The sequence below is a fragment of the Carettochelys insculpta genome, chromosome 16 (assembly GCF_033958435.1).
Source record: "Carettochelys insculpta isolate YL-2023 chromosome 16, ASM3395843v1, whole genome shotgun sequence".
NCBI classification, from domain to species: domain Eukaryota; kingdom Metazoa; phylum Chordata; order Testudines; family Carettochelyidae; genus Carettochelys; species Carettochelys insculpta.
Window position 1 is genome coordinate 28401189 of NC_134152.1, and position 26920 is coordinate 28428108.

At 47.7% G+C, this 26920-nt stretch overlaps 1 protein-coding gene and 1 long non-coding RNA gene across 2 annotated transcripts in view; one reads left to right on the forward strand and one right to left on the reverse strand.

Moving 5' to 3' along the window:
• The first annotated feature begins 4452 nt into the window (after positions 1 to 4452).
• Positions 4453 to 26920, forward strand: part of LOC142021836 (uncharacterized) — a 121715-nt gene continuing 99247 nt past the window's right edge. The window contains exons 1-2 of the long non-coding RNA XR_012647788.1: positions 4453 to 4473; positions 7522 to 7712. This is a non-coding gene — a long non-coding RNA (uncharacterized LOC142021836). The remainder of the gene's footprint in view (positions 4474 to 7521; positions 7713 to 26920) is intronic.
• LOC142021465 (galanin receptor type 1-like) lies at positions 12946 to 14277 on the reverse strand. Its single transcript, XM_075010261.1, has one exon. It carries the CDS (start codon positions 14275 to 14277, stop codon positions 12946 to 12948), a length of 1332 nt encoding a protein of 443 aa, XP_074866362.1.

Here is a 26920-nt window from a genome sequence, read left to right on the forward strand (position 1 = left end):
ACTAAAGCAGGCTGCTAGAGGAGTCTCATTATTTTTAATTTATTCCAGTGGGTGTTGGAGACTTCTTTTTGCTGGACCTTGCTTTGGGCCAAGAACTGAAATCACGGAGGGTATGTCTGTCCTTACTGAAGGTGGTGGGGGGTTAGTGCACTGCGGTTTTGTTTCCCTGGGGATCAATTTTGCTGCATGTGTAAAGACATAACAAAATGCGTACATACCTATCTCAGAACTGGAAGGGACTTCACGAGGTCATTGAATCCAGTCCCCTGCCCTCTTGGCAGGACCAAGCACCTCCCTTCAATCTCTCTGGGCTTGGCCATCGACCCTGGTATTCTGTGGTACCCCGTGGCATACGGGACATGGGCGCGAGCCCCAAGAGGCCCAGTCTACACCAGGGAAGAAAGTTGATCCTGATACTTCAAGTCCAGCTATGCAAATGGCATGGCTAGAATTGCATATCTGGGATGGACTTTGATCCCTAATGTAGACCAGGCCTTGGCTTTCTCCACAGCCGAATCTACCACAAGCTAGTGGAAGTAGTGAGCAGTTGCCCAGTGGAGCAGCAGTACAGCCAGAACGGTGGCCAGTGGGAGAAGCAGTCCAGCTGGTGGTGTGGCCGGTGAGAGCAGCACTACAGCAGTAGCACAATGAGCGGCCAGCAGGATGGCAGTGGAGAGTGGTGAGCCGGTGTTTGGGGAGGGAGCAGTGGAATGAGTAAGATGCTGCTTTACCTTCCGGGCTTGGGATGGGAGGTGAACCCTGGAGATGCAGCCCTGAACTTTGAGTCTGCCCTGACGAAGGGCAGCAACTGTGAGAAGGTGCAGAGGAAGGCTGTGTTTGAAGGGGATGTTTGAGTTGCTGGACTTAAGAACGTGAGAGGAAGAGGACATTGCCCAGCCTTCTTGGGGTTGGACTTATACTCATGCTTTTGTTTATGAACTCTGTTTGTGGTGGTTTCCCAAATTAATGCCAAGTTACTTCCCTGTCCTTTATTTAAAGTTTATTTTCGACACTCAGACTCTGTGCTGGGGCATGGCAAAGCAGTGCCTCTCACAGGCACCTGGGGGTGGTGCATGAATTTCCCAGGTGACTGGGTGGGAGCTCAAGCTAGTCCTGTGTTGAATGGGTGGAGAGGAACCCCTAGAAATTGAACCCGGACTTGGCTGCTGCTGGCTTCACCTGGTAAAAGGGTTACACTTGGTGTCCTAGCCAGCATGACTGTAGTTAATTTCTGGTCCTGTAACCAGACTCTTCTTACCAAGGGAAGCAAAAGGAGGGATGGATGTAGAGGCAGCAGCTTTGCTCCAGATTATGGAGCATAGCTTGTGTAGCCCATAAAATGCTACTCATTTGCGCAGCCTGCAGCCAGGCGGGTGCTCACTGAATGGAGCAGAATGGCGTTGTTTGGAACTCGAACCGGCGAGGTTGTTAGGAGCTGGGATCAGGCTCCTGAAAGTTCCAGCAAAAACCCATTTGGATGAAAATCTCTGTCATTAGTAGTGCAGTTATCACCACAAGAGGCTGTGCCTCCTCCTGCTGCTGCTTTGTTCTTGGGAAACACTAGCCAACAGGAGGGCAACTTAATACCAAGTGCTGTGCATTGGCTATAGATTTCTTTAACTCTGTAATTGCCCTTGTCAGTCCCAGAGGGCACATGCAGAGCGGAGAGGTGGCTGCAACCCATCTGACGTTTAGACTGGCAGGTTACCTGAGAACATGCATGAGATTCCATACTTCCATAGGCAGGATAATGAGCACACTGAAACTAGGTGGTATTTGTTCTCCAAAGGAAATTTGACGATATAAAAGTGGCACGTCTTGCTCTGCCTCTGTTGCCTGATCCAGATCTTACTTGCAATGCCATTAAGTCAATGGAATTAGAGCAATGACAGTAACTTCACATTTCCTGTATTTGTGTGCCGCGGGCCTTATTCCAATCTCACACTAACAGAAATAAGTGCACTGCCATCAACAGGTTACGCTGATGCAGAATGAGTGGAAGAGAACTGAGCCCTGTGTGTTTTGAGTCAGTGCATTACCTCTGTTTACTCAACTGAAACAAAGGAGTTTTTGCTGCTGTTGGTGCTGCAGAATCAACAGCAGTATGGGAAAGCAGGCCAGGTGCTCATCTGTACTGAAGATCAATAAAATACTCCACTACATTTGTTCCTGTTGATGCTTGTGTAGGAGTCAGAGCCCCGCTTGTCGATCGTAGGTGGCGCTTATGTAGCCCCCATACCTCCTGAGAATGTTGTACTGTCCTATCTAGTGGCACTGAGACCAGGCTTACAGAGTATAATGAGCGTGCTCTACCGCGGTAGCTAGCTTTTCGCTCATGCAGTAGAGGCATTACACTTCCAGATCTGGCGGTCAGAAAGATCATTGTGGACCCTTTACACAAAATAAAGTGATCTGCAAACTCCTGAGAATTTATAATCCTGGAGTCCAACCGGTTATCTTTACAGAGCTACTCCTCTGCTGCAATTTTACTTGAAGAACTTCTAGCTCTCAGGAGGACACCTCGCATCCCATTCTTCACCAGCCTCGTGATAAGGCTTGACTATATAGTGCTTTCTGCTTGCATGCACAGGTTTCCACTGGACTCCTGAGTCAATGTTCCTCTATTTTTTCCATCCATATGTGGAATAAATTTTATGTGCACCAAGGCATGTTTGAATGTGCTCCACCAGGAAAAACACATGCTGCCAGCTGTGGGCACTAAGGACATTCTGCTAATCAGCTGGCTGGCACCTGAATCTCTCCTCGGTGGCCACACAAGTGGTCAGCTTACAAGGAACACTGTCCTCAATGAGTAGGAAGAGCAGAATACTGAAGCTGGCTCTCTCCCACTGGCTGTAGGAGGAGAATTTTGCCTTTTCTGCCTCTGCAGCATATCTTCTGTCTGAGACTCATCTGCCATATAGCACTCCCACACCTCAGATGAGCTTTTGTGAGCTGCTCCAGCTTTGACTATTAAACTACACGATGGAGCCGTACAGGAACCTGTTGGTTCTTCTGTAAATACTATGTGTCCCAGAAGCACCTGGAGCAGTGGTTCCCAACCTTTTTCACTAGTACAGACCCTAAACTGTTTGCGGACCCCTGTCAATGTCAATTCTCACCACTACGTACACATCATGAAAGAAAAAATATAGATATTCTGACAGCAGTTAATAACATTATTGGAAGATTTTAAAAATAACAGTTGTAACTTTGCAATTTATTTAACTTGCTTTCTATGATTATTTTTATTTTATCTTTTATTTTTCTGCAGGCCCCCAAGGCTCAATGGACACCAGCTTGGGAACCACTGACCTAAAGAATTTAGAAGAAGCGTGCCTTGTGATTAAAGCACTGGGCTGAACAAAAGAAACTAGGGGTCATTGCCTAGCTCTGCCAGAGTCCCTGTGTGACTGTAGACCAATCACTGCATCTCTGTTTCTCATCTGGAAAATAGGAACAATGTGAATTCCCTGTTTCAAAGAGATGATAAATTTATTAGTGATTGTGAAGCACTGAGGAATTGCAATAGCAATTTCATTTAGGGACCTAGGTATAGAGCCTGTAAAACAGCATGCTCTGTGCTTGTAGTTATGCAGAATATGCTCTGAACTTCAGAAAGATCTCTGCACAGTAGGCAGAAGTAATGAAATAATGAAACTCATTGTTAGAGACAAGCAGGAAGGCCAGGAGGTGCTTCGGACCCATCAGTGGTAATATGTTTGACGTGCATCAACCTGCAAACTTCTTTGGAGGAAGCCAAGACAATTATGAAGAGGTATTGGAGCTTCAGGGGATTAGGTTGACACGATCATCTGGGCAGCTCATAACATCTAGCCGTTGCTGCTTATGCATGTTAATATCTGGAAATAGAAAGGCTTCTGCTGAGAGTGTGTGGCTTTCTGAGATCCTCAGGCTGTGTGAGCATTGCAGATTTAATAACTTTATTTGTTTGACTGTCCAGCTCTTTATCATAATGTATTGATCCTTGTGAACTTTAATATTATTATTGGCAGTTCTGTTTTCTTTCACCTGGTTTAAGAGGTTTGTCATTTCACTATGTAGATCTTTCCTCTCTTTCTTTTTGATTTTTCACATATCATATTAAAATTTCATTACTTCTGCCTGCTGTGCAGTCATCTTTCACTGCTCTGCAAAAGAACAACTCCGTGGCTTGTGACTGTGAAATATTGGGATAAATCTGCCTAAACTATACGTTCATCTTTTGAATATTTTTTAAATTCACGTCCTGCATAAGCTGCCACACTTTTCTGCAACTAGCTAAGAAAAGAAAACTGGGAATTGAATAAAAACCACTAAGTGAAAAATGGAGTAAGGCAAAGATTATGCAGCACCTGAGTTGGATGCATTCAATGTGTAATCCGTTTCTGACACAGGAGTCGGCAACAGATGGTGATTCTCTGACTCGCCGTCAATAGGCAGCTGTGGAGATCTTCTGAAAGGTGCTCTCGGGTGGGTATTCCTTGCAAGTTCAGCCTTGCTAAGGTAATCAGAAATGCCTAATTGTCCCATGGCTTCACAAACCTGCACTGATTAAAGGCGTCAGAGATCTGGTCTGCAAAAACATCTGCTGGGCACTGGGAAGAGAAGCCAAGCTAGAGAAGCCTTTAGTTTGTATGGAGTTACTTGCACCTGAGGTGGGTGGGGATCCATTTATGTTCAGGAGAGGAGTCTCAAGGACTTGTACATCAGAAACACACATGGTCACATCTGGACATACTCTAAAATGGGTATTTAGTGACAGAAGGCTGCTGTGCAGTGAGCAGAGAGGCACTTAGAAATAATAAAGTTGTCGTGTCCAATACTGTTGCCACCCACTACATGAGGCGAATAGGACACCATGTTGTGGTGAATACCGCTCTCGAGCCATTTGCCACAACGTGGCGAGTGCATTCCTCCTGAGAGGGACATGCAGGGATTTCTGACTGGTGCAAATCATTGTGTATGCTGTTCTTAAAATAGGAGTTACAAAACGTACAGTGTGACGTTACTTATTAAGGACTGTCTCGTATTCACATGCATTGTGGTTCTTGAAGTATTGATCTTGTAACCGAATTTGAAAAAAATGGCTCTGTTGGCTATTTTGGTTGCAGACCCCTGCTCTAGAACAACAGATGAGGATCTCTCTGATAAAGTCCATGCCAGGTTTTGTGCTGAGCCTAGTGCTTGCTGGGACAGAATTTAGGCTGTTTAGTTGCTGCTTTAAGAACACGCAAATACTGCAATTATACTACTTCACCATTGAGTCCAGAACCTTGATTTAAGGATTTCACTAATCACACAGGTGGTGGTTAGCAGGTGCAATGCACTATAAACCCCTTTCAGTTCATCTCTTTAATGACAGGTTGTGCTACCTTCCCCTCTCTCTGCATGGAGCCAAGTGGCCCTAGATGGGGTCTGAGGGCTGCAGTCACCCTCTTCACCAACCATGATAACATGACTGACCCAACTGTGTTCTGCACTAGTATTCCCCTTTCCCCAGGGAGCCTGTGACAGCAGCTGATTAAAGTGACTCAGACAACTTCTTATTACACACAGGTACATAGCGCTCAGAGCACAGGGATAAAATAACAAAAGGTCTATCCCTGTGGGCCATACCGAACTTTTAATCTTATTTTGTAAGCTTTGGGAAAGTTCCACTCAGCCCTGCCACCTGCTTCTGGGAGAGAGAGATAGATCTTGTAGTGTCTTCCCGGTGTTTTTCTCTCTTAGAAACTCACCTCCAGCCACTACTACCTACTCACCCCATCTATCTGCTATGTCAGGGGTGAGCAAACTCTTTAGATTGAGCCCCACCCTTTGTCCCAGCAGTTAACAGGTCCCCCCGCAACCTGTCTACTGTAATCCAAACCAGTTGAAATGTTGGTTATGTTTATTTGAGAACAACCTCTTTCAGCAAGTGTAAGAAAATAAGTGCGTGGAATGTAGAAACTTTATTAATCAGTTTATAAATGTGAATACACACACATAAAAACAGTAACATACTTCATTTTAATGAGATGGATGAGCCTGCAACCCAGTAGCCAATCATGCTGTGGCCCCCTTACAAAATTTCACACATCCCTGAGGGGGCGCAGGCCCCATCCCACTTTGCGCACCCCTGTGTTAGAGACTCATCTATGGCCACTAATTTCTGCTCACCCCATCTATCTGCAATTTAGATTAGGGTCTTTAAAGGTTGGGTTGCCCCTTGATTTTAAGCTCAGGCCTGGCAAAAATGAACCTGTTACCTTGGTTGGGCCAGGCAGGCGGGCACTTCTTAATTAATAGCTTCCCCATTGTTTCCTTAAGAGTCATGGTCATACGTTAACACGTGACAGTGCCATATCTTTGTCATTATTATATGTCATAGATGACATCCCTAAAACGATAATGCAGACAACCCCCTCCTTCGCCATATGGGATATAAAAACCCAAAAGAGCCCACAGTCAGCCTTTGGCTTTGCTGTTTCCATTGATTAAATTTAAAGAGCAATTCAAGTGTCTGTGTGGTGGGCTTGTTGAAGGAGGAACACAAAGGTACTGACTCATGTGCTACTGGCTTTGCACGTAACCTGCCTGATATTTGCATCTGGGGCAGGCACAGGTTATGAAAGGGTCTCTAGGGCCAGCAGCCCAGGACCCTGGGCTATGTGCAGTCCCCTTAGCCTGGGGTTCGGGGATACAGCCACTAAAGCTGCTGCATCCCAGACTAGCTCTGTGTGATGCAATTTCCCCCGCATCCCCTGGGCTGGAGTCAAGTTGCTGTGAGTGCACAGAAGCTCTGTGTCCCTGCGCTTGCATGCCGGCTTTTCCCCCACTGATCCCATTGTCTGCGAATCACTGCCCATGGGAGCAGTTCAGGGGAGAGTGTTGCCTTCAAACTCAGGGCAGCGCAGAGCCATCTGTCCCCTGCACCACCACCACACACACCAAATGGTACATGCGTCAGGTAAGGGCCCCAGTCCCCTCCCACATCCTTCCTCTCCCTGACTCTGCATCCCCAACCTCCCAGCCCACTCTGCACCATACCTGCTGCCCAGACCTGTGACACTACCCTCCACCCACTCCCCAGCAGCCTTCTAACATAGCCTGAACCTTGTATTTTTGTCTCACCCCAGAGCATAGGGGGCCCACAAAATCTACTAGTTCAGGGCCCCCAGAAGAGTTAATCCAGACCTGATCTAGGTGAGGGGTAGTTAAGTAAAATATGTAAAACATGAGCAACCAGAACCCCCCCCCCCCCCCACCACACACATACTTGCAGAGAACCTTCTTCATGCCCAGCTTTGGATTATTCTAAAAATGGTGGAAGCCTAGTGATATTCCTGAGACATAAATGATGCTGACCTATGCCAAGGCTGCCTGTGCCCCATAATAGCAATTTTAAACCAGGCAGGTGAAGGTTCCTGAAGTGCTCTAACTTATGCCAGGGGTTCAGAAGGCTCTTAGCTGTCCCATGTTCAGGTGAGCAGGAGGATGGCTGACTAAGAGGTACGCTTCTTCTGTTCTCATTTGCAGCCTGTGGCACTGAAGACCTGGGCCTGAGGTTGGAGACAAGCCCTGGATGGAAAATGAAAATAGTGAAGACGGAAGGAAATCCACTTCACTGGCAAACTTCTGGAGACAGGATCTTGTGTCCAATCCTGATTTCATTCACACCCTCCTAACATCTCTGACTTCCAACAGAGTTGCTCCTGATTTGCAGCAGGGTGAGTGAGATCAGAATATTAAATGTCTCTGCTGAGGGCTATGCACATCAGTGAATCAACATATGCATATAATTATATGCATGATAATTACCAATATTACTAAACATTACACTGATGAGCAGCGCTGGAGCCTTGGGAAAGAGGACGGAGAAAAGGAATAGAGGGACAGATGATGGAGGCATGGCTGAAGCGGGTGGAAGGAATTGGTGAGACTTGGAGCAGTGAAGGAAATAGGGTGAAGGGAGGAAAGCAGGAGGTACCCGGGCTTGCAGCATCTTCGACCAGCATTGTATTTGTCTTTGTCAAAGAACAAATGACCTTTCTTCAGCCTCTGCTGTGTTGGCCTTAATACACAGTAATTGCAACAGACAAGGAGAAAGCCTGTGTCCTGGGTAACCCATAAAGTTCTGTCTTTAATAGTTACACCAGGTCTGAATTCAGCCCCCTACCCTGTCCCCGGCATCTCTTGGCTAAGAGGAGTGAGAGAAAAGTAGTGGTGCTGTGGAATTAGATGACCGGGAAAGGTCTGTGTCTCCTCTGTGATTCACTGGCAGGAAATACATTCCCAGGTGTTAAAGGCTGTGAGGCAAAACTGAGGGGGTGGCACTGCTAGCCTAGGAAGAGATGCCAGGACAGTCTAGGTGCTACACATGTCTGTGATTTCCCACAGCAGCAGAGATTCAGATAAAGTTACTTTACACCCACCCACCTTGCAGCATATTTGCCCATTTTGATTCACATGGCAGTGTTGCAACCAGTCTGGTAAAGCTTAGAAGGGGGTGAGGTCCTGCATGGTAAACAGTGAAGCTGGGGTGCATTAACAGTAGTTAATGGAAAATGAGTCAATGCCTTCAGCTTATTTCACTGTTTCCTATGGAAACAGTAGCTGTGCTGCTTCGATAATTAGATTCCTCTTCTCGCCCAGCCGGCTCATCCAAGGTAGTTGCTATGGGATGTGATGGGGGGTTAGAAAGACCAGCTCAGCTTTGCTGCTATGCCTCCCACCATGTGGTCATCGTTATCCTCTCACCCAGCTCCCAGAGTGAGAGATTCAGCAGGGGCAAACAAGGACTGATGAGGTTAAAGAGAAACAAAGACTGTGAAACCACCATGCCTGTTGGCTGAAGCTTCGTTTTCCTTACAGAGCTGGAAGAGCCTTGGCTAGGCCCATTTCCTCCAGAGACTATCCACTGATTCTTAGGTAGTTATGACATTTTCTTTGGACTTCTTGGGACTTGTAGGGGAAGATTACAATGTCTTTAAAATGCTTTTCCAGCTCCCTGCTGACTAGTGCATACAGAGAAACATACTTCCTAATTTATACCCCCTGAGCAAGACCTTCAGCGAGGGATTCTTGAGTGGGACGTCCTCTGTGCCGTTCACTATGCAGACATGTGCCTGTTGTGTATTCCTCATAGGACCAGAAGAATTAGTGGCACTTAGATGCCAGTCAGGTTGTCAGGCATTAGACATCAGGAGATTGCAGGAGCTCGAAGGGATCTGCTCTGCTGTAGACAGCTGTGTCTTATCAGAGAGCAGGGAGTAAAAAATAGCCACCTTCCCAAATGCTGTGGTTGTGTTTCAGCTGAGCCATTGTGGGTCACATGGGACACAGAGGCTTCCACTCTTGCAAAACTAATCAAATTGGCCCTAAGGTGATAGAAAGTGAAAATCATTACTACTTAGCTGTTGTTGGGTAGCTGAAAAATAAGTGTTCTCAGTTGTAACCAGGTGTTCACATCACAAAAACCAAGCCTTGATAATTGATAAACCTCTGGGTAGTTTCAGCAGAGAGGTCAAGAGATAAATGGGCACGGAGAGTGAAGGAGGTTTGAGTACCAGTAATGAGGATAAGAAACAAGGAGAGATTGCTCTGTGGGAAGGCAGAGGCTGTGGTTTATTATGTTCCCTCTCAGTCCCATCCTGAGGCGGACACAGTAATGAGTAGTACAGAGAAGTTAAACTGGACACTTCTAGTTTTATACAGGAGCAAGGGAATGTTCAATAAAATACAGGAGCAAGGGGATGTTCAATAAAATTGAAATGCAATACAGGTTGAATTTTTCTTATCCAGAACTCTCTCATCTGGCAACATCCATAATCCGGCATGATTTTAGTTACCCAGAGGACCATTTATCATGGGTGTGGCCAAGTTTTCTGCTGTCTCATGAAGTTTGTTCACAGCCATCAGTTCTGGCTCTCAGTGTCCTGTGCTGTTAGTTAGCTCTTATTTACCCCTAAATGTCTTCTCAGGCTTGGTCTACACGAGACCTTACAGTTGACTGCACATATGCAATTCTGGCTATGGCAATTGCGTAGCTAGAATCAATGCATCTGCACTCAATTGCAAGATCTGTTCTCACTGAGGGAGGTCAACGGGAGTGTTTCTCCCATAGACCTCCCTTACTCCTCGTGACAGCGAAGAGTACAGGGGGTCAGTTGGTGACCACGGAGAGACTGATTTCATGCATCTTTACTGGGCTGATCTTTGCAGAATTGAAGACAAGCCCTAAGAACCCAGTAAGCAGTAAAAGTGTCGGTAACATTGCTAGACAATATTGCATCCCCCACCCCCACAGCACACTCTCTTCTCATCCAGCACCTGCCAGGTCCTGAGGGTTCCGGCCATGAGAGGTTCAACCTGTACATTTAAAAGTGATGGAATGAAATATTATTTTATGCAAGCATGATTGGCCTGTGACACTCATTGCCACAAGAGCTTTGTGGGATTCAAGAAAGGATTAGAAATGTTTATCAATAATGACAACACCCACAGTTTCATTCAATCAGATTCTAAAGAATTTGTTAAGGGATACATAAATACACACCTACATGCTTCCAGGCAAAAATAAACCCAATACAGGATGGAGTCAGGAAGAAACTGCTACCACGGGAAGGTTAAACTATCATTGTTCACTGTGGAGTCTTTGTACCATTGCCTTGCCTCATCCATGACTGACCATTCTCAAAGATGGATACTGGACCAGATGAATCTGATATGGCAATTCTTATAGTCCCCTCATTCCCGAGACACAGATCCTTCAGAACAAGACTGAGTACATTTATGAAGGGTGCATGAGGGAAGTTTTACAATGCTGTGCTGCACCTAAGCTGTGGCTAGAGGATTTTGGTTTACAGGACCTGATCCCAAGGCCACTGACTTCAGTGGGTTTTGGATTAGGCCCTTATGGCTCCTCAGCCTTGCATCTTTCACCAATACAAAATGAAAGCATTTAAAATGTACCCCTGGTGGGTATTAGAAGGCCAGCTTTTTATGTACCAGGCAACAGGCGCTGCCCATGTCCCCTGAGTTATCACCTGCCGAAATGCAAATGGAATTTTCACACCGACCAGAGCATTTAGGATGTGTCTCTCACTCACCATGAGCATGCATAATTATGGTTTAGTTAGTGCCTGTTGAACACAACAAAGGGAAAGCAGGCTCTAGATGTGACTGCCTTTTAGGAGACAATCCTTTGTTTTCCCTGTAGCTCATTAGCAATATTAAAAAGTACTTAATGATCATTAAAAAGGTGGAAATCCTGCTGGGACAGATGGCTATTTCAGTCTGGCTTTCTCTGAATTGTCAAAGCTAAAGACTCCCTAGGAGGCAGCAGGATGTTACTTGAATGTGATATTCCCCAAGAACACTTATATCTCCTGCTTTCTAATAGGATTGTTTTTAGCCTTCAAACGTTTGTTTCACAATGTGTGAAGTCTTTTGCCCCAAAGGTTGCTTCTTTCATTTTTGCTGCTCACTGAAACGACACCCCTACTTTCCCAAGTGCCGACGAGTGAGTAAGCAGAGAATAAAGCATTATGGGTGTGCTAGGAGGCCACAGCCAGGTTTGGGGCTCCCTCATGCTATGCGCTGTTCAGCCATATAATTAGAAGTGGTTCTGGACTTTCATCCCAAAATTCTCCTTGTAAATTGTATCTTTTTCTACCACCCTTTATCTGTTATGTCTATTCCAACTGTCAGATGTTGGAAGAGGTTTGGTCTCTTATGGTGAATATATACAGTGCCTGCTGGTGAGTCATAAACTTTTTGTATTGGTGGCCACCTTTTCACACTGCAGGCCTCTGAATGTGACTCCTCTTTACAATTAAAAGAGGGATGTGTGTTAATTTAGTAATGTAACTTAACGGGGGCTCAGGCATGTTAACCCTGCACATGGCCTGGCTGGGGTCTCACAGCCCCATTCCTTGCAGCTCTCATGTCACCACCTCCCCATCCCTTGTGGGGTTCTGTCTCCCAGTTTGAGAACCCCAAGCACAATTTGGGCCTGGGCCACTAAGCACTACACAAATCTAAGCAAAGACTCATTTAGAAGGGCTAACAGCACACATTTGCACCTGCCTTTCCTCTTAGGAAACTTGAAGCTCTTTGAATCTCTCCTCCCCAGAGAAATATAACAGGACTACAGGTTATGGTTTGCTTCTGATTTTATTGTTATAAAACATCTTTTCCTTTTCTGTCCAATGCTTTGTACAGATAGATCAGCAGGAGAGCTGACTTTTTGAGTGTAAAATAAATTAACAGAAAACCCAGCTATATCCAAACCAACGTTCCCAATCACAAAGAGCTCCTTTTCCTACTGTCCTTCTCAGAGCAGCCCTGAGACCACATGATCTCTTCTGAATTTCCAAATACAAAACCCTAATGGTTCTGTCACAGCTAATTCACTTCAGTAGCATTTTGTTTTTATGGGAGCTTGGTATGTTACGGATCAGACAATGATGCCTCAAGTGGCACAGTGTGTGAAATTCTCTGCTAATACTACTTATATGGTTTCTAAAGTTTCTATACTGCTTGCAACTACAATTGATGAGACTTTATCACCACAAGGTAAGCGGCAGCAAGCGGTCAAAGTACAGTTGCTAATATATCAAACCTGCATCTCTGCAGAGCTGGAGCTGCAGAAGGAGAGAGTATCTCATTGGAAGTTTATCTGTTTAGTGTGAAAGCTTCTAACATGCAAGAGAGAATCGTACATTTCCTGTGTCCAGGTGTCTGTGGTAGAGATAATTTGTCTTTTTGGTAACTGACTCTCAGTGAAAATAGAAGTAATTTTCGTCTCAGCATTTTTTCTCTCTTTCCTTTCTTTGTCTATTTTCGTGGGTGGAGAGGGCATGATGGGTTCTTCTTTCTCATTAGAATATCTGATTCAGAAAAACCTACCAATTGGATATTTTGGGTGTACTGGTTAATAAGTGTTCTCCATGTACAGGATTATAGAGAAGTCTTCTCCCTAGACATGGTGTTTAGAGACAGAGGCTGACAAGACATCAGTGGAGTTTCACAATTGTTCTTAGGATCACAGCATCCCTGACATCTCTTGCCCAGTGCTAAGGTACTGCTGGACTCTCTTCCTGCAGAGTCCACAGAGTTCCTGTGAGAGACCAACTCAGGCACAGGAGAAGGTGCAGTCCCTTCTGACAGAGACAAGTTAAAAAGGGAGAGCATCCTTTGGTGGTATTTGCTCTTCATTTCTTTGGCTGACCTGTAGAGGTTCCCAACAAAGCAATAGCATATGGGGTTGAGGCTGGAGTTAGTCAGGCCTAGCCACTGAGCAAAAGGTCTGACCTGCAAGACCCACAGAGATGGAGTTACATCCTTCATGGATTTGGGGATGTTGAAGTCAATCCAGATGTCCATCATGTAGACAGGCAGCCAGGAGATGGCAAACAGCAGGACCAGAGCCACCACCATCTGGGCCACTTTCTTGCGGATCTTCAGCCTGGAGGCTGGCAGGGATTGGTTCAAGGAGCTGCACTCCTTCAGCTGGTTGGTGCAGCTCCACAGCCTTCGTACCGTCAAGAAGCAGATGACCACATTGAATAGCACGGGCAGGCAGTAGAGGGCACAGAAGAGCAGGAAGTTGTAGGCTTGCTTGAGCTTCTCTTGAGGCCATATTTCCCTGCAGATGGGGAACACCAGTGGCAGTCCCTCCACCACCCCAATCTCATCCCTTTTGTTCATGAATATAAGGGGCATGCAGATCCCAGAGGACAAGACCCACACCACCAAGATGGCAGTGAGGATCTTCCTTTGAGTGAAGAAGGACCTGGCATTCAGAGGATTGTGAACACTGTAATACCTGTTCACACTGATGACTGTGAGGCTGAGCACACTGGCTGAAACGGACACAGCTTGAATGAAGGGCACAGCCCTGCAGAGGAAGTCCCCATACACCCAGGCTTTGTATATCAAGTTTCCCACTGTGATGGGCATGCAGACGCACACCACCATCAAGTCACAGATGGCCAGGTTAATAAGGAGGCTCCTGGTGGCACTCAGGCTGGACATCCTATTGCTGTGCTTCCGAGTGAGCACTTTGATGGACATAACGTTCCCAACAAATCCCACCACAAAAGAGAACAAGTACATGATGGTGAGGCTGATGGTGACCGGTTCCTTTGCAAACAGCAAGAGCATCTTTTCCAGCTCCTCCCAGTCCAGCTCCTGGCTCCCATTCTGGACCCCTGGAAGGGACATGTTCTCCCTTTTCAAAAGCTCCAGCAGGCCGAGGTGGCTCTCTGGGAAAGGAAAAGAGGAATTCATTGCTGTCCTGTGCCAGCCAGGCAGAAGCAGCCAGGGAAGCACCTCCTCTCTGGGGTAACCTTAATTGCCAGGTGGTCTCTTCCAGCCTTAAATTCTGTGATTCTAGGGTTCCCCAGCACCAGATCCTTAGCAGTTCTAGTGTGTGCCGATGCAATCCTATGAGCCTGGAAAAGGGTGTTAATAGGGAGGGTCAGTATGTTCTAGTGTAAATATTTTCCTTTCTTAATTGTTGCTCAATCATGTGTGGGGAATTGTACATAGTCAGAAATGGATTCCTGCTGAATTTATCAGTGTCATGCATAGGGCAATGCCTTTAAATCCTTAGGAACATAGGAATTGTCAGATTGGCTCCAGCCCATGGTCCACCTAGTCCATTATCCTGCTCTGACAGAGGCTGTCACCAGAGGCCTGGCAGGAAGCTTTAAGAGCCCTGCCTGTGGTGGAATAGCCTGCCGCTAGAGAGAGGTTTTGTTTCAGCCCCAGTGTTCAGAGGCTGGCTGGGGATCTCCCTTAGAAATTGCCTGAGTAAATGCTGAGCAAACACGTCAGACTCTGGCCCCTGGGCAGTAGTTCCAGGAAGGGGGGAGGTTTCTGCTTAATTTCCAGACGCTGCGTCCCTAGAACCAGGGATCCTCGGGCATCCCCAGAGCCAGGAGCCGGAGGAAAGCCTTAGCTATGCCTGTTAGCATGAGACTACCCTGTCCCTCGCTGAAAGGCCAGCCTGGCCAGCCCTGCTGGCTGCGGGGAGATGCCCCTGGAGGGCGGAGATTCTCCCTCAGTCAGCGTTTCTGCCACAGCTGGACTTTGGGCTGGCGAGTCCGGTTCCAGTTCCGCACGGCCCGGGTCCGGCGCGGAGCAGACAGCTCCCTCCGCTCAGGGCGAGCCCCGCTCCGCGTCCCGCACGGCTCAGCCCCCCGACCCCGTCCTCCCCACCCGCGGAGGTCCGGGCGCAGGGAGCGCACTCACCTGCGCAGAGCCGCTGGAGAGCCGCGCAGCGCAGCGGGCGGCTGGGGCTGCGGCGCGTCCGCGGTTCGGTTGGTGCTCGGCGCTGCGTGCGGCGCTCCGCGCTCCTGGCCGCGAACCACCGGCGCCTCCTGGGACTTCGGGGGTGACCCCGGACCTGCTCCCCTGCCCGGCCGGCCGCTCCCCGGGGCGCGCACGCGGGAGCAGACACCCTTCGCTCGCGACCTTCTGCGCCCAACGCGCAGTGCTGTCTGCACGCGCACACACACGCACGGCACTCACACTCACATCTCAGCCCTCGCACACCTGTGTTCACACTCACGTTCCGCCACTCACTCACACTCCTCGGTGTTCACACACACACACACACATCCCTGCACTCAGGCTCGCGCTCTCGCTCGCTCTCTCTCTCTCTCTCACACACACACACACACCCCTGCCCCCCCCCGCGCTCACACACATCTGAACTCGCTCACTCACACTCGCACCCTCACACCTCCTTGTGTACACGGACACACGCCACACACACACCTCTACCCAGAGAGCCCCCCGACACGCTGCCTCTGCTCCCGGCGCGGAGCGGGGAAGTTTGGGGCTGCCCGGGCTCGGCTGCTGCTCCCGGGCTCTGCCCCGAGCGGTGGCCGGCGCGGCCGTGGTGCTGAACGGACAGCTCCCTTCCCCTGCCCGGCCGGGCTCCGAGCCTGCCACCTCCGCGCCCTGCCTGCCCGGGCTCCCCCCGTGCCCTGAACCCGGCCGGCAGCCTGTACCCTGGGCCGCCGGGGCGTGAGCCTTTCCCAGTGCCGCGCCCCGGCCAGTCCGCTCCTGGCTCGCCCCCTCCGCCCGCGAGGGGTTTGCAGGCACCGCTTCCCTCCGCCAGGCGGCCTCCCCCGCCTGCTCCGCGGCCGGCCGCCGCTGCCCCTCGGCGCCACTTCCCTGAGCTCTGCCCCGGCCGCCGCCGCCTTAGCCCCGCCTCACATCGGCAGCTGGAGACTGGGCTGCGCTTCTCCCGAGCCCGAGCCCGAGCCCGAGCCCGAGCCCGAGCCCGAGCCGGGACGGCGGCGGGGAAAGGGCCCGAGACCCGGCTGGGCGCACCGGCGCTCGAAAGGGGTGGCCGGGCCACGGCTGCGCCTCTAGGACACAGGCTGCTCTTCCGCCCGGCCGAGGATGGAGCGAGGCCGTGGCCACTTGGGGTAACCCCCCACCCCATAGGGAAGAAAAAAGCCCCCGTCCTCCTTTGAAGCACCGTCTTAAAGCCACTAGCCCCAGGCCGCCGGGCAGGAAAGGGGAGTTCAGTACAGCCCCACTCCGCTGCCTGGCAGCTAAGCCGCGGAAGGCTCTTCCATCTGCACTGGGAGATAAAGCGGATTAATGACCCGCCCGTGGATCAGAGGCGCTGGCCCTTTGAGCGCCACTACAGTAGCCTGCCCCCTGCGGGAGCGACTTGGGCAGCTTGTTGCTTAACTTCAGTCTCCAGCAGGGGGAGGCGGGCTAATTTTTCCATCAGTGGGCGGAATACATTTTCTTAATGTGCACCAAGGCGTGTGCGGACGTGCACCACCCATAGCAACGCTGCTGGTGTGTGGCTGTGGAGGCTTTGTTAACCAGCTGGGTGGCATCTGAATCTCTCCTGCCCAAGCACTCAGCTTGCAGGGAACACTGGTGGGCAATAGTTTGGATGGGGACATGCCAAGATTTTGGTTAAGTGGTGTAGGGCTGCACTTTTCTGTGGAGGAGGTGTATGTGTGAGGGGTCTGGGATGGAGGTTGGGCACAAATGGGAGCTCAGGGTGGGGTTCTGGGGTGCAGGATAGTGTGGGGGCTGAGAGGGACCTGTGGTGGGGAGAGAGTGCAGAGGGTTTGGGTTGTGTTCTGAGGTGGGTTATTGGGGTGCAGGTTTTAGGAGGGGTTATGGGTTCAGGAGAGGATTCTGGCCTGGTGGAGGGGTGTAGGAAACCAGCCAATGACAGCATAGAGATTTGGCTGGGGGGGCAGCATATGAAACTGGCCAATGGGAGCTGAGAGATTTTATGGGGGTGGGGGCAGCACACAAAGCTCTCCACCTTCTGTAGGTGTAGGGTCAGCTGTGGGCTGGATTAAAAGGCTTGGTGGACTGGATGTGGCCCTCAGGCCGGCCCCGGTCAACAATATGGTTAATCAAATCCTTATGGGTAATTCAACCCAAAACTCAGACGTGCAAATAGGATGGTGGCAATGGGTCTCTAGAAACCCTTGCTATAGCTGGATGGATGAATCTTGTCCTTTCCTGGACAAAACTATTTCTGTACTTTCACAAATGCAGATAAGTCCTAAGAAATGGACTGAAATCCTGGAGTAAAGTCACTAGGAAGTGTGAGATCTTGATCAGGGAGCAAAGTTGGAACTGACGAGCCATGAGGGAGGGGGCAGTTACAATAAACCCTAAATTTAATGGACCCCCATTTAATGGACATTAGAAATAATGGATGGTGTCCTCCAGACTCCCCTCCCCAAATAACTGCCGGTGACTCACCAGAGCCTCCAGGACTGGAGGAGCCATCATGGGGGTGGGGATGGGAGCTCTCCTCCTCCAGCCCCAAGTGTGCAGAGCGTATCAATGCCCAGCCACTGCTGCCTGCAATGGCACTGCGCAGCAGCTGTGGCATCAGAGGCTGCCGCCCACTGGCAGGTTGTGGGTGGAAGCCACGCTCTGCCTTCATGTGGCCAGCTCGCAGATGGGGGGCTGGAGTAGCTGAGTGTGCCAAGAGCCATGAGAGGTGGAAGGAGCCAGGCCCGTGTGCAGCTCCTCTCCTGGAAACTGGGAGAGGAAGAGGGAGAGAGAGAGGGAAAGGGAGGTGTAAGGGAAAGAATGGGGCAGGAGTGGGGAAGGGACTGGGGAACACAGAACAGGAGTGTGTGTTGGGCTGGGAAGTTCAGTGCATCATCCTGCAGTATAACTATTTGGATTCAATGGACTTTCAGTATTAACGGACACCCCTTGCCCCCACTAGCCTGTTAAATTGGGGATTTACTGTCAAACCACAGGGTGGGGTTAGTCTCTGTTGTCTTCCTTTTGCCTTCCCCAAGGAAAACAGTCTGAATTATACCTGTATGCCGCACAAGGGAAGAAAAGAAGGCTGTGAAGGATGATAATCCAGTCCTGGTTTTCAGGTTCCCTTTTTACAGGCAGAAGCTGTTTGTCAATGAATTGTAAATGCCCTTGAACACAGTGGAGAAACCTCCATCTATTTTCATCTATTTATGTGTAGGGAAAAGGAAATATTTTGAGTCTGTCTGCCATGAAAAGAAAGAAAAACCAGCAATGGAGCCTCAAGTCAGGGGGAAATGTGATCTGGGTATAAATCCCTTGGCATGCATTAGATTGTGTTTGCTCTGGCCCCATGAAAACCCATTTCCTTTCACTTTCATAGGCCTATATTTGTAGCATAGAAGACATAAATAGTTTCTACAATTTAACTCTTATTTTTCTCAAAATATGACACACACACACAATCACTCCCCCACCTCTGGTGAAATGCACAAATACCCTGTTAGATACCAGACATCTGCTATAATTTCACACCTACACTAAAACCAAATGGCTACATCACTAATGGGCAGTTCACAAGCATAGGCCAGAGCTAGTCATTTGAAATGTACATTGCATCCAGGTCCTGCTAGTGCACTGTGTTCTCCCAAGTTGGACATGCCATTGTAAACAATATTAACACTGTGGAGGTGATCCAACGGACAATTCTAAGGCCTGGTCTATACTACTTGCCAACCACTGACCTAAATTATGCAACTGCAGCTATGTGAATAAGGTAGCTGAAGTCGACATACTTAGGTGGTCTTACTGCACTATCTGCACAGCAGTAAGTCAACAGCAGACACTCACTGGTCTACTTCACTTTCTCTTCTCATTTTGGTGGAGTACCAGAATTGATGGGAGAGTGCTCAGTAGTCAATGTATTGCATCTATACTAGGCATGATAAATCAACCCTTGCTGGATTGATCACTGCCCATCGATCCAGCCCATAGTGAGATATGCCCTAACAGGGTGTTAATAAAAGGCCAGGTGAAGAACAAAGAGATATGTTAGCATCCCTTAAGAGATGTTTTACTCAGGTCATGGAATACGTGTGCTTACAGCTATACACTATGATTCCAAAAACTCAAACTAATGAATTTAGTTGTAGTAACCCCCCCCACGCTCCACTGGAAGCCTACGTGGCCTCTTGTCAAGAAACCTGAAACATATGAAATTTAAAATATTCAATAGCACTTTCAGATACTCAGTGGTGCAATATAATTAAGGTACTGGCAGTGAATCTAACTTAGCATTGCATTGGCATGATGCACAATGCCCAGTCATCTGTAACTCATGGCTCAGGAGGACACATTACAGAGGTAGTGGGGAGGGACTATATAGTGCTGAGGGAGGAACAAGGATACTGGTAACAAGTTGAGAGTCACCAGGTAACTCGAGATGAAGCATGCAGCCAAACAGAAGTTGCTAGAGTAGTCCAGCAAGAGATTCCACCAACAGGTTCTCCTTCCATGCCAGCTGGCTTACAGAGGAGGTGTTCCTGGGCAGGAAGGCCAAATTTAGTATACGGGAATTCCCATTCTTCACCTCTGCCTATTATGGATCTGATGGCAGTTTCACAAAGGCATTCTTCAAAAGTGACCCCCTTAAAGCCAATGGAGTTGCAGTTGTGCAGACCTGGTATGAAAGAAGAGCTCCCCTTTGGAGCTTTGTTAGCTTTTCAAAGGAGCCCACAGTAAGTAGTTCTCTATGTAAGTGCTCCGCAAGTGGTGTGCCGTGACACACTGGTGTGCTGTGAAGCGGCACTCGTGCCTCAGAGGTGCGTGCCAGAAGTGCTAGCTGGTGCTCTGTGCAACTGACCCATGCCTTGGTGGGAGAAGTGCATGGCGGCAGCGGTGGCTCTGAGGCAGCAGCAGTGGTGAGTCATAGGCATTGAGTTAGAGTGGGGTGAGTTGGAGTGCCTGGCTCGGGGGTGGGCGGTGATTGGACTAGAGCAGGAAGTTGGGGGTGCCTGGATGTGGGGGGATGGGGAGATCATTGAATTATAGTATGGGGGTTGGGGGATCTGGGAGCCAGGACTCCTGGAGTCTAGCCCAGCACTGGGTTCTATCCCAGTGGGGAGAGTCTAGTGTTGTGATTAGGTGGCTGGGAGCCAGGACTCTTAGGTTATATTCACTCCTGGGGAGGGGGTGGGAGTCAAACCTAGTGGTTAGAGCATGGAGATGGCAGCCAGGACTCCTGGGCTCTATTTCCCCCCGGGAGTGGGTGGGAGTCTAACCTATAGTCCTGGCTCCCAGCCCCCTGCTCTAATTCTTGAGTTCTATCACTCCAAGGAGGGGGGGGGGCTGAGTCTAGCCTATTGGTTAGAACAGGGGAGTTGGAAGCCAGGAATCCAAGAGTCCTGGCTCCCAGCTTCCCTCCACTCCCACTATTAGACTCCAACAGCCTCCCCCAGCAATGGGAGTTGGAGTCTAATGGTGGGAGTGGAGGGAAGCTGGGAGCCAGGACTGCTGGTTCTTTTGAAGTCAATGAGAAAATTTCCATGACTTCAGTAGGGCCAGGATTTCACCCTGTTATTGTAGCAAGCTCTGGTGTGCCACAGGAGCAGAGTGGTTAACCACAGCCTTCATCCTGGGGCTTTAGGTGGTCTTCTAGGTTCTCAGGCCATGGAATACTTAGAAGGTAAGGACCCATAACTTGTTTTGAAAGACAAGGAGATCCTATTGTAGAAAGCAAAGGACAGGTGTGATAGGTGCATGGTAGCTTTTGTTGCTGACTGGATTCACTATAGCATTCTGCAGTAGTTGGAGTTTCTTAAGCGCTGAAAGCTTCATTGCCAGGTCTGTTACATGGCTGTAGTCCAGCTGAGAGGTGGGAGAGGTATGACTAGTTGAAGCCTGGTCATCACCCTTCAGAAGGAGATGGAGTTTTCTTGCCAGCCAGTAATGATAAAGAGTGTTACATGCAGATGTTATGTGAACAATTAACATAAGTGAAGAATCTAGGAGAACTCTCAAGCTGTGGACTGAATTGACTTGCTATGGATGCTCACATTCCACCACACGAGACAGCCCCATGGCTGAAAGCTCTTCAAAGTATTTTTCCTTGGCCATTGTCACCCCTCTTGCTTGGATTCTGCTTTAGCCAGATGGTCTTCATCCAGGAGCTGACCCCATCCAAGCACTGGGCCATCTTGGTGGTAGTGGTGGGGTGTGTGTGGTGAGGGATAGGTAGAACTGCGAGTCACCTTCCTATTGCTGGCATCTGAGGTCTTGCTGTTGAATTATTCATCTAGGCTACGTCTACACTTGCCCAAATCTTTGAAATGGCCATGCAAATGGCCATTTAGAAGATTACTAATGAGGTGCTGAAATGCATATTCAGCACCTAATTAGCATGCCGGCGGCCGTGGCTCTTCGAAATTGATGCTTTTCGCTGCCACACGGCTCATCCAGACAGGGGTCCTTTTTGAAAGAATCCTGGGAACTTTGAAATCCCCTTATTCCTGTCTGCTGATAGGAATAAGAGGATTTCGAAGTTGGTGCTAATGCTAATGAGGCACTGAATATGCACTTCATCACCTCATTAGTAATCTTTGAAATGGCCATTTATATGGCCATGTCGAAGATTTGGGCTAGTATAGACACGGCCCTACTTGTGTTTTCACATAAATGTTGCAAAGGTCTGGAGCGAGAGCTGGTCCATGTGTACTCGAGTAGTGGCAGGAATGCAGTTTCTAATCACTAGTGGGTGGGTGCCTCCTTTCACGAAGGTCTCAGCTCCAGTGTTCCCTCTAATTTTTTCCATCCAGTGGTGGAATAAATTTTGATATATGCACTGAAGCATGTGCATATGTGCATCATGAGTAGAAACACATGCTGTTGATTGTTGGAGTTGTGGGCACTCAGTTAATCAGCTGAGCAACATCTGAATTTCTCCTGGTTGGCCATGCCAGTGCTCAGCTTAGAGGGAACAGTGCTCAACTCATTTTAATTCATTTAGTCACCTTTCTCAGGCAAGACAGCCGAGTCTCAGGGTTAATAGTACTGAATTCTTCAGAGAAGTTCAGCAGGCTGAGACGATGTGGGCCCTCTGCCCACTGGTAGGAGCAGATCATCTATCAGGGCCATTACTTCTGGTTCAGTTCTATGCCCTGGTCTGCATCTAGTTCATGCAGCCGATTACACTAACGGCAGGGCTCTTGTGTTCTTTTATCCCTCTTAAATACCATACAATTCATGTATTAATTATTATTATTATTATTACTGAAGCATCTGTCTAACCAAAAGTGGGGCCCTATTGTTCCAGGCTCTGTACAGAGGATTAAGCAAATCTCTCTCCCATGCCAAGATCTTATAATGTAAATTGACAAGACAGACACTGAGGGAAGGAAAGGGTAGAACACACAAGCATAGTCGAAGTGTGGCGCAATCAAATGACAGAGCTTTCTCTCTGGCTACGTCTACATTACAGCCCATTGACAGAAGTTACTAATGGAAGAGATCTTCCAACAAAACTTCTGTCAACAGATTGCGGCCACACATGAAAGCTGATTGCTCTGTTGATCCGCTCTCTTGACAGAGACCGTCTAGACTTCCTGGGCACTCTCTCGACAGAACGGCCAACCGGAAGCACAGTAGACAGGGCTGCACAGTGACCCGGAAGCCCTGTCCATTGACATAGGGCCCCCTAGAGTGTGCATATGGCATTTTTATCGACTGATTTGGTTGAGGAGGGTGTTCTGCCTCATGGGGGGGAGGCAGAAGGCTGTCGACAAAAGAGCCGAGTTCTGTCAACAGAATGCATTTTTAACGTGGACACTCCATGAATTTGGTCAACAAAACTCCCTAGTGGAGACGTAGCTTCTGTGTATTGCTGGACTGATATCTTGCCGTAAGGAGGATGTTACAGTACTTAGCTTTCAATGTTACCCTCCTCCAAAGTTGTCCTGAGAGGTAAGGCTTCTACAGTGTCAGTAACTTATTCACCAAAAAACAAAAAACAAAGTACCATGATTTTGGGGACCCACTAATCAGGGTTTCTTACCCTGTCTGTTGGCTAATCAAACATGCTCCGTTTTCAGAAGTGTTCTGGCGTGATAGAAGATGCTAGTGCATAAAGATTTTTTGGCATATGGGACTGTGGGCCTGGTTCTGCATTCACACCAATGTCAATCAGGAGTGACCCCCACAGAAGTGAATGGATTGCCATCTCTGAAAACCTCTGTAAGCAAGAGGTCAGAACTGCATCTGTTCTGTCACTTAAAGATTGTACACAGAAGCAGTTAAGTAGGTTTCAGGTCTATTTAAAAACAAACGAATGAGAAATTAGTACAAACACTGATACATAAAAATGAACAAGATTGAGAGAGGTTTTTTTTTTCGATCTCCTAAGAACAATTTAAGCATCAAACAATGAATGATTTCAAGTTTTTGAGTGTTGTTTTAAAATGGACAATGCGTAATTATTGAGTCTCTGACTATGAACTGCCTGGAAACAGGTTTTTATAAACATACGTAAGCCAAGTTCTGCATCTGCTGCCCTTGTTATCTAGGAGTCACCTGGACTGAGCTATACAGAAACACAATGGCTGGAAGAAACAGATAACTTTATGGACAGGAATTCCCTCAGCTATAGTCTTAATTGACTCAAGGCCAAACAACATGTTATGTTGACCTTTGTGTGATTGCAAGAGTGATTCCCCCCACATAGTTTGTTGTTGGATTGAACTGCAGGGAGAGCATATAGAAATCTATGGGGTGATGGAGAAATACTTGGCCAAATTTGCCCATGTGCAGCATCTATTTAACGAACTGAATCATACTGGGGTTTAACCTAACCTCATAAAAAGGAGGGTCAGTGAATACAAACAGCAGAGCTGCACTAAATCAGAAACTAGCTGTCAGTAGAAATCAGTGCTGTCCATATCTCATTTACAGCACAGATACTCAAGCGAGATTTTCAAGCAATCTCAAGTTCAGCCAGACCCATCTCTGGTGAACTTCACTCCAAAAAGGTCAATGTGTTTTAGAACATGATGGGCTTTTTCAAGGGGAAGCAGTGATTTCCCACCACAAGGCACTGATTTGTCTGGGAAAGAAAGGGAAAACCAAATGAACAACCCCTCCTGCAAACAACCAGCCTTACTGCTGCTGCTTGTTTCATTCAGGATGTTTTGGGGGACATGAGGGGGAGTGTGGTTTCATGAAAATCAGACATTGACATATCTCAGACCCATCATCCCACCTCAGAGAACATCAAGAATTTCAAACCCTATGTGCAAGTGTTCAGAGGGACTGTGGTCTTGCAGCTCCTGTTAATTTTAGGGATCCACGTATTTCCCCTACATCCAGCAGGACTGCAACAGGCTGTATGAGTCTCTCCAACTTCACTTCCAGGCTACAAACTAAGGTCTGTTTAATTCAGTGAGGGTTTGTTTTCCTTCCTCATTTTAGATCACCAGTGACATATCCACTGTTTCAGTAAAACAGATTAATTCCTTCATCACCATGGAGAAATACTGGGAACCTGTCTGAAAATGAAGCCCAAATAAACAAGACCTGAACCACAGCAGTCAGGTGATTCTGTTTCTCATCTCAGCTATACCAGCTTCACCCTGGTGTAATGCTATTAACTTCAGTGGCTTTACACCTGAACAATGCCAGTACAACTGAAAAGAAAAGCCTAGGAAAGGCAAACACCTACTAGATTACCCAGAGATGATCAATTTCCCAATCAACAAGACACTGCAAAATTTCAGGCCGTTAAGTGCTTCCAGGCTTGCAAAACTCAACACACAGAGGAACTGTGTTTTATAGGCGGAAGCATGAGTAACTGAACACTACCTCATCACAGGACAAAGGGTTTTCAGGAGGAAAATCTGACTGCTAATTGGGGGGCATCCTATGACAAAGGCTTTAAATTTGATGGCATGACTTACCTTCTTCCAGCTGCTGGTGCAGAGGGAAGTGAAGTGGAAATAGGAAGGAAAGAAAGACAGACAGGTAGAGGGAAGAGAGGTATTGGAATAAAAATACTAGTAAAAGTGCTAGTAAAGGGTTTCAGGTAGAAGAGAGCAATTAAAACACAAAGGGAGGGAGTAAGTCTATCTCCAAGGTCTTTTTGACCCTGGCTCTTTTATTTTTGCTTGGATCTGCTGTGGCTTACATGGCTTAGATTAGCTATAGTTACTCTAGTAGGACCATTTTTGTAACAATGCGTGGAGCTCAAATGACATGTATGACAAGCAAAACCTGCATGGTTTGCGTACAAACTAAGGAAACCTTGAAGCGTCCTGCTGTGCAGCCTTCAGCAGGGTAACAAAGGGAGATGTTCCTGGAACTGGAATACCCTGCTGCCATGGAAGCTGAGAATTTGAATTGGAGTCTGAATAATTTATCTATCTCTAATAGGCTAAACCAAACACCCACAGATGTAAACATAGACCCAAAAACAGATCCATGTTCTGACAAGTTCAAAACTCACATTTTTCAGTCTTTGATGAAAAAAGGATCTCCCCAGGCAGATAGCCTTTTCTCTGTAGTCATAAAGTATAATCTATATTTCTGAAGTGGTTCTCCTAGAAGGATCCCAGGTAATTTACTAAAGCTATAACTGGTTGCCTGTTGCTTGGTCTCTGGGAGGCAACAACCTCTGGGGCTTAGCATGGCAGCCAGTATGGCCTAGCAACACAGCTGGGGTTTAGAGCAAAGGCTAAGGTTAAATGCTGAAATGGCTGTGCCTCAGTCTTACTCCCATTTCAGACACCTAAGGAGCAGCTGATGTTATAAATCACACATCCCATCCCCAGCCATCTTATTTTGGGGACAGGATGCTGTGCTAAAGGAGAGGGAAATAAACAAGGATATGCATGGTACTTAGATCACTGCTTAGTGTGGAACCTGAAACAAAGGAAACTGGAGAAAGGAAAATTTATAACTCAGAGAATAGAAGGAAAACATGGTAGCAGCGGAAGATAATGCACCTTAGGTTAACTCACTGCTTACAAGCCACCTCTAAGTCTGGAGGTCCAGCAATACACACAGCGAATGGGACCTGGCTTGTGGAGTGGTGCAAAAGATTTTGCCCTCTGGATTTTCAATCTTGGGTCTATTGGTCCGGTGCTTTTCAACCAGGGATGCATTCTGTGGGTCAGCAAAGGTCATTCAGTGAAGTACCTCAGCTCAGCTAGACATTTCCCTTGTACTACAACAGACTACGTAAAAAGCACCAGCAAAGCCAGTACAAGTTGAAATTTTATACGATTTCCTTATTCTGCTGTACATACTATACAGTGAAATGTATTACAATATTTACATATAAATTGATTTATTTTGTAATAATATGGTGAAAGTGAGCAATTTTTCAGTAACTGTGGTGTGGAAAGCTTTTGCAATTTTTACGTCTCATTCTGCAAGCAAGTAGGTTTTAAATGAGGTGAAGCTCAGGAGCGTGCAAGATAAAGTAGACTCCTGGAAGGGATACAAATAGTCTGGAAAGGATGAGAGCCATTGCTTTAATGCATAAAGGCTGGTAGGAGATGTCCAGCATTGCAGTGTCAGGACATGAAAAACCCCAACCTGTGCAAAAACAGCAAGGATTCCTGTGTCACTTTAAAGCCTAACAAATGGATTAGGGTGCAGAGATACAGATCCT

Excerpts from the sequence above, each read along its gene's own strand:
- LOC142021465 (XM_075010261.1), bottom strand. The coding sequence starts at position 14,277 with ATGAATTCCTCTTTTCCTTTCCCAGAGAGCCACCTCGGCCTGCTGGAG.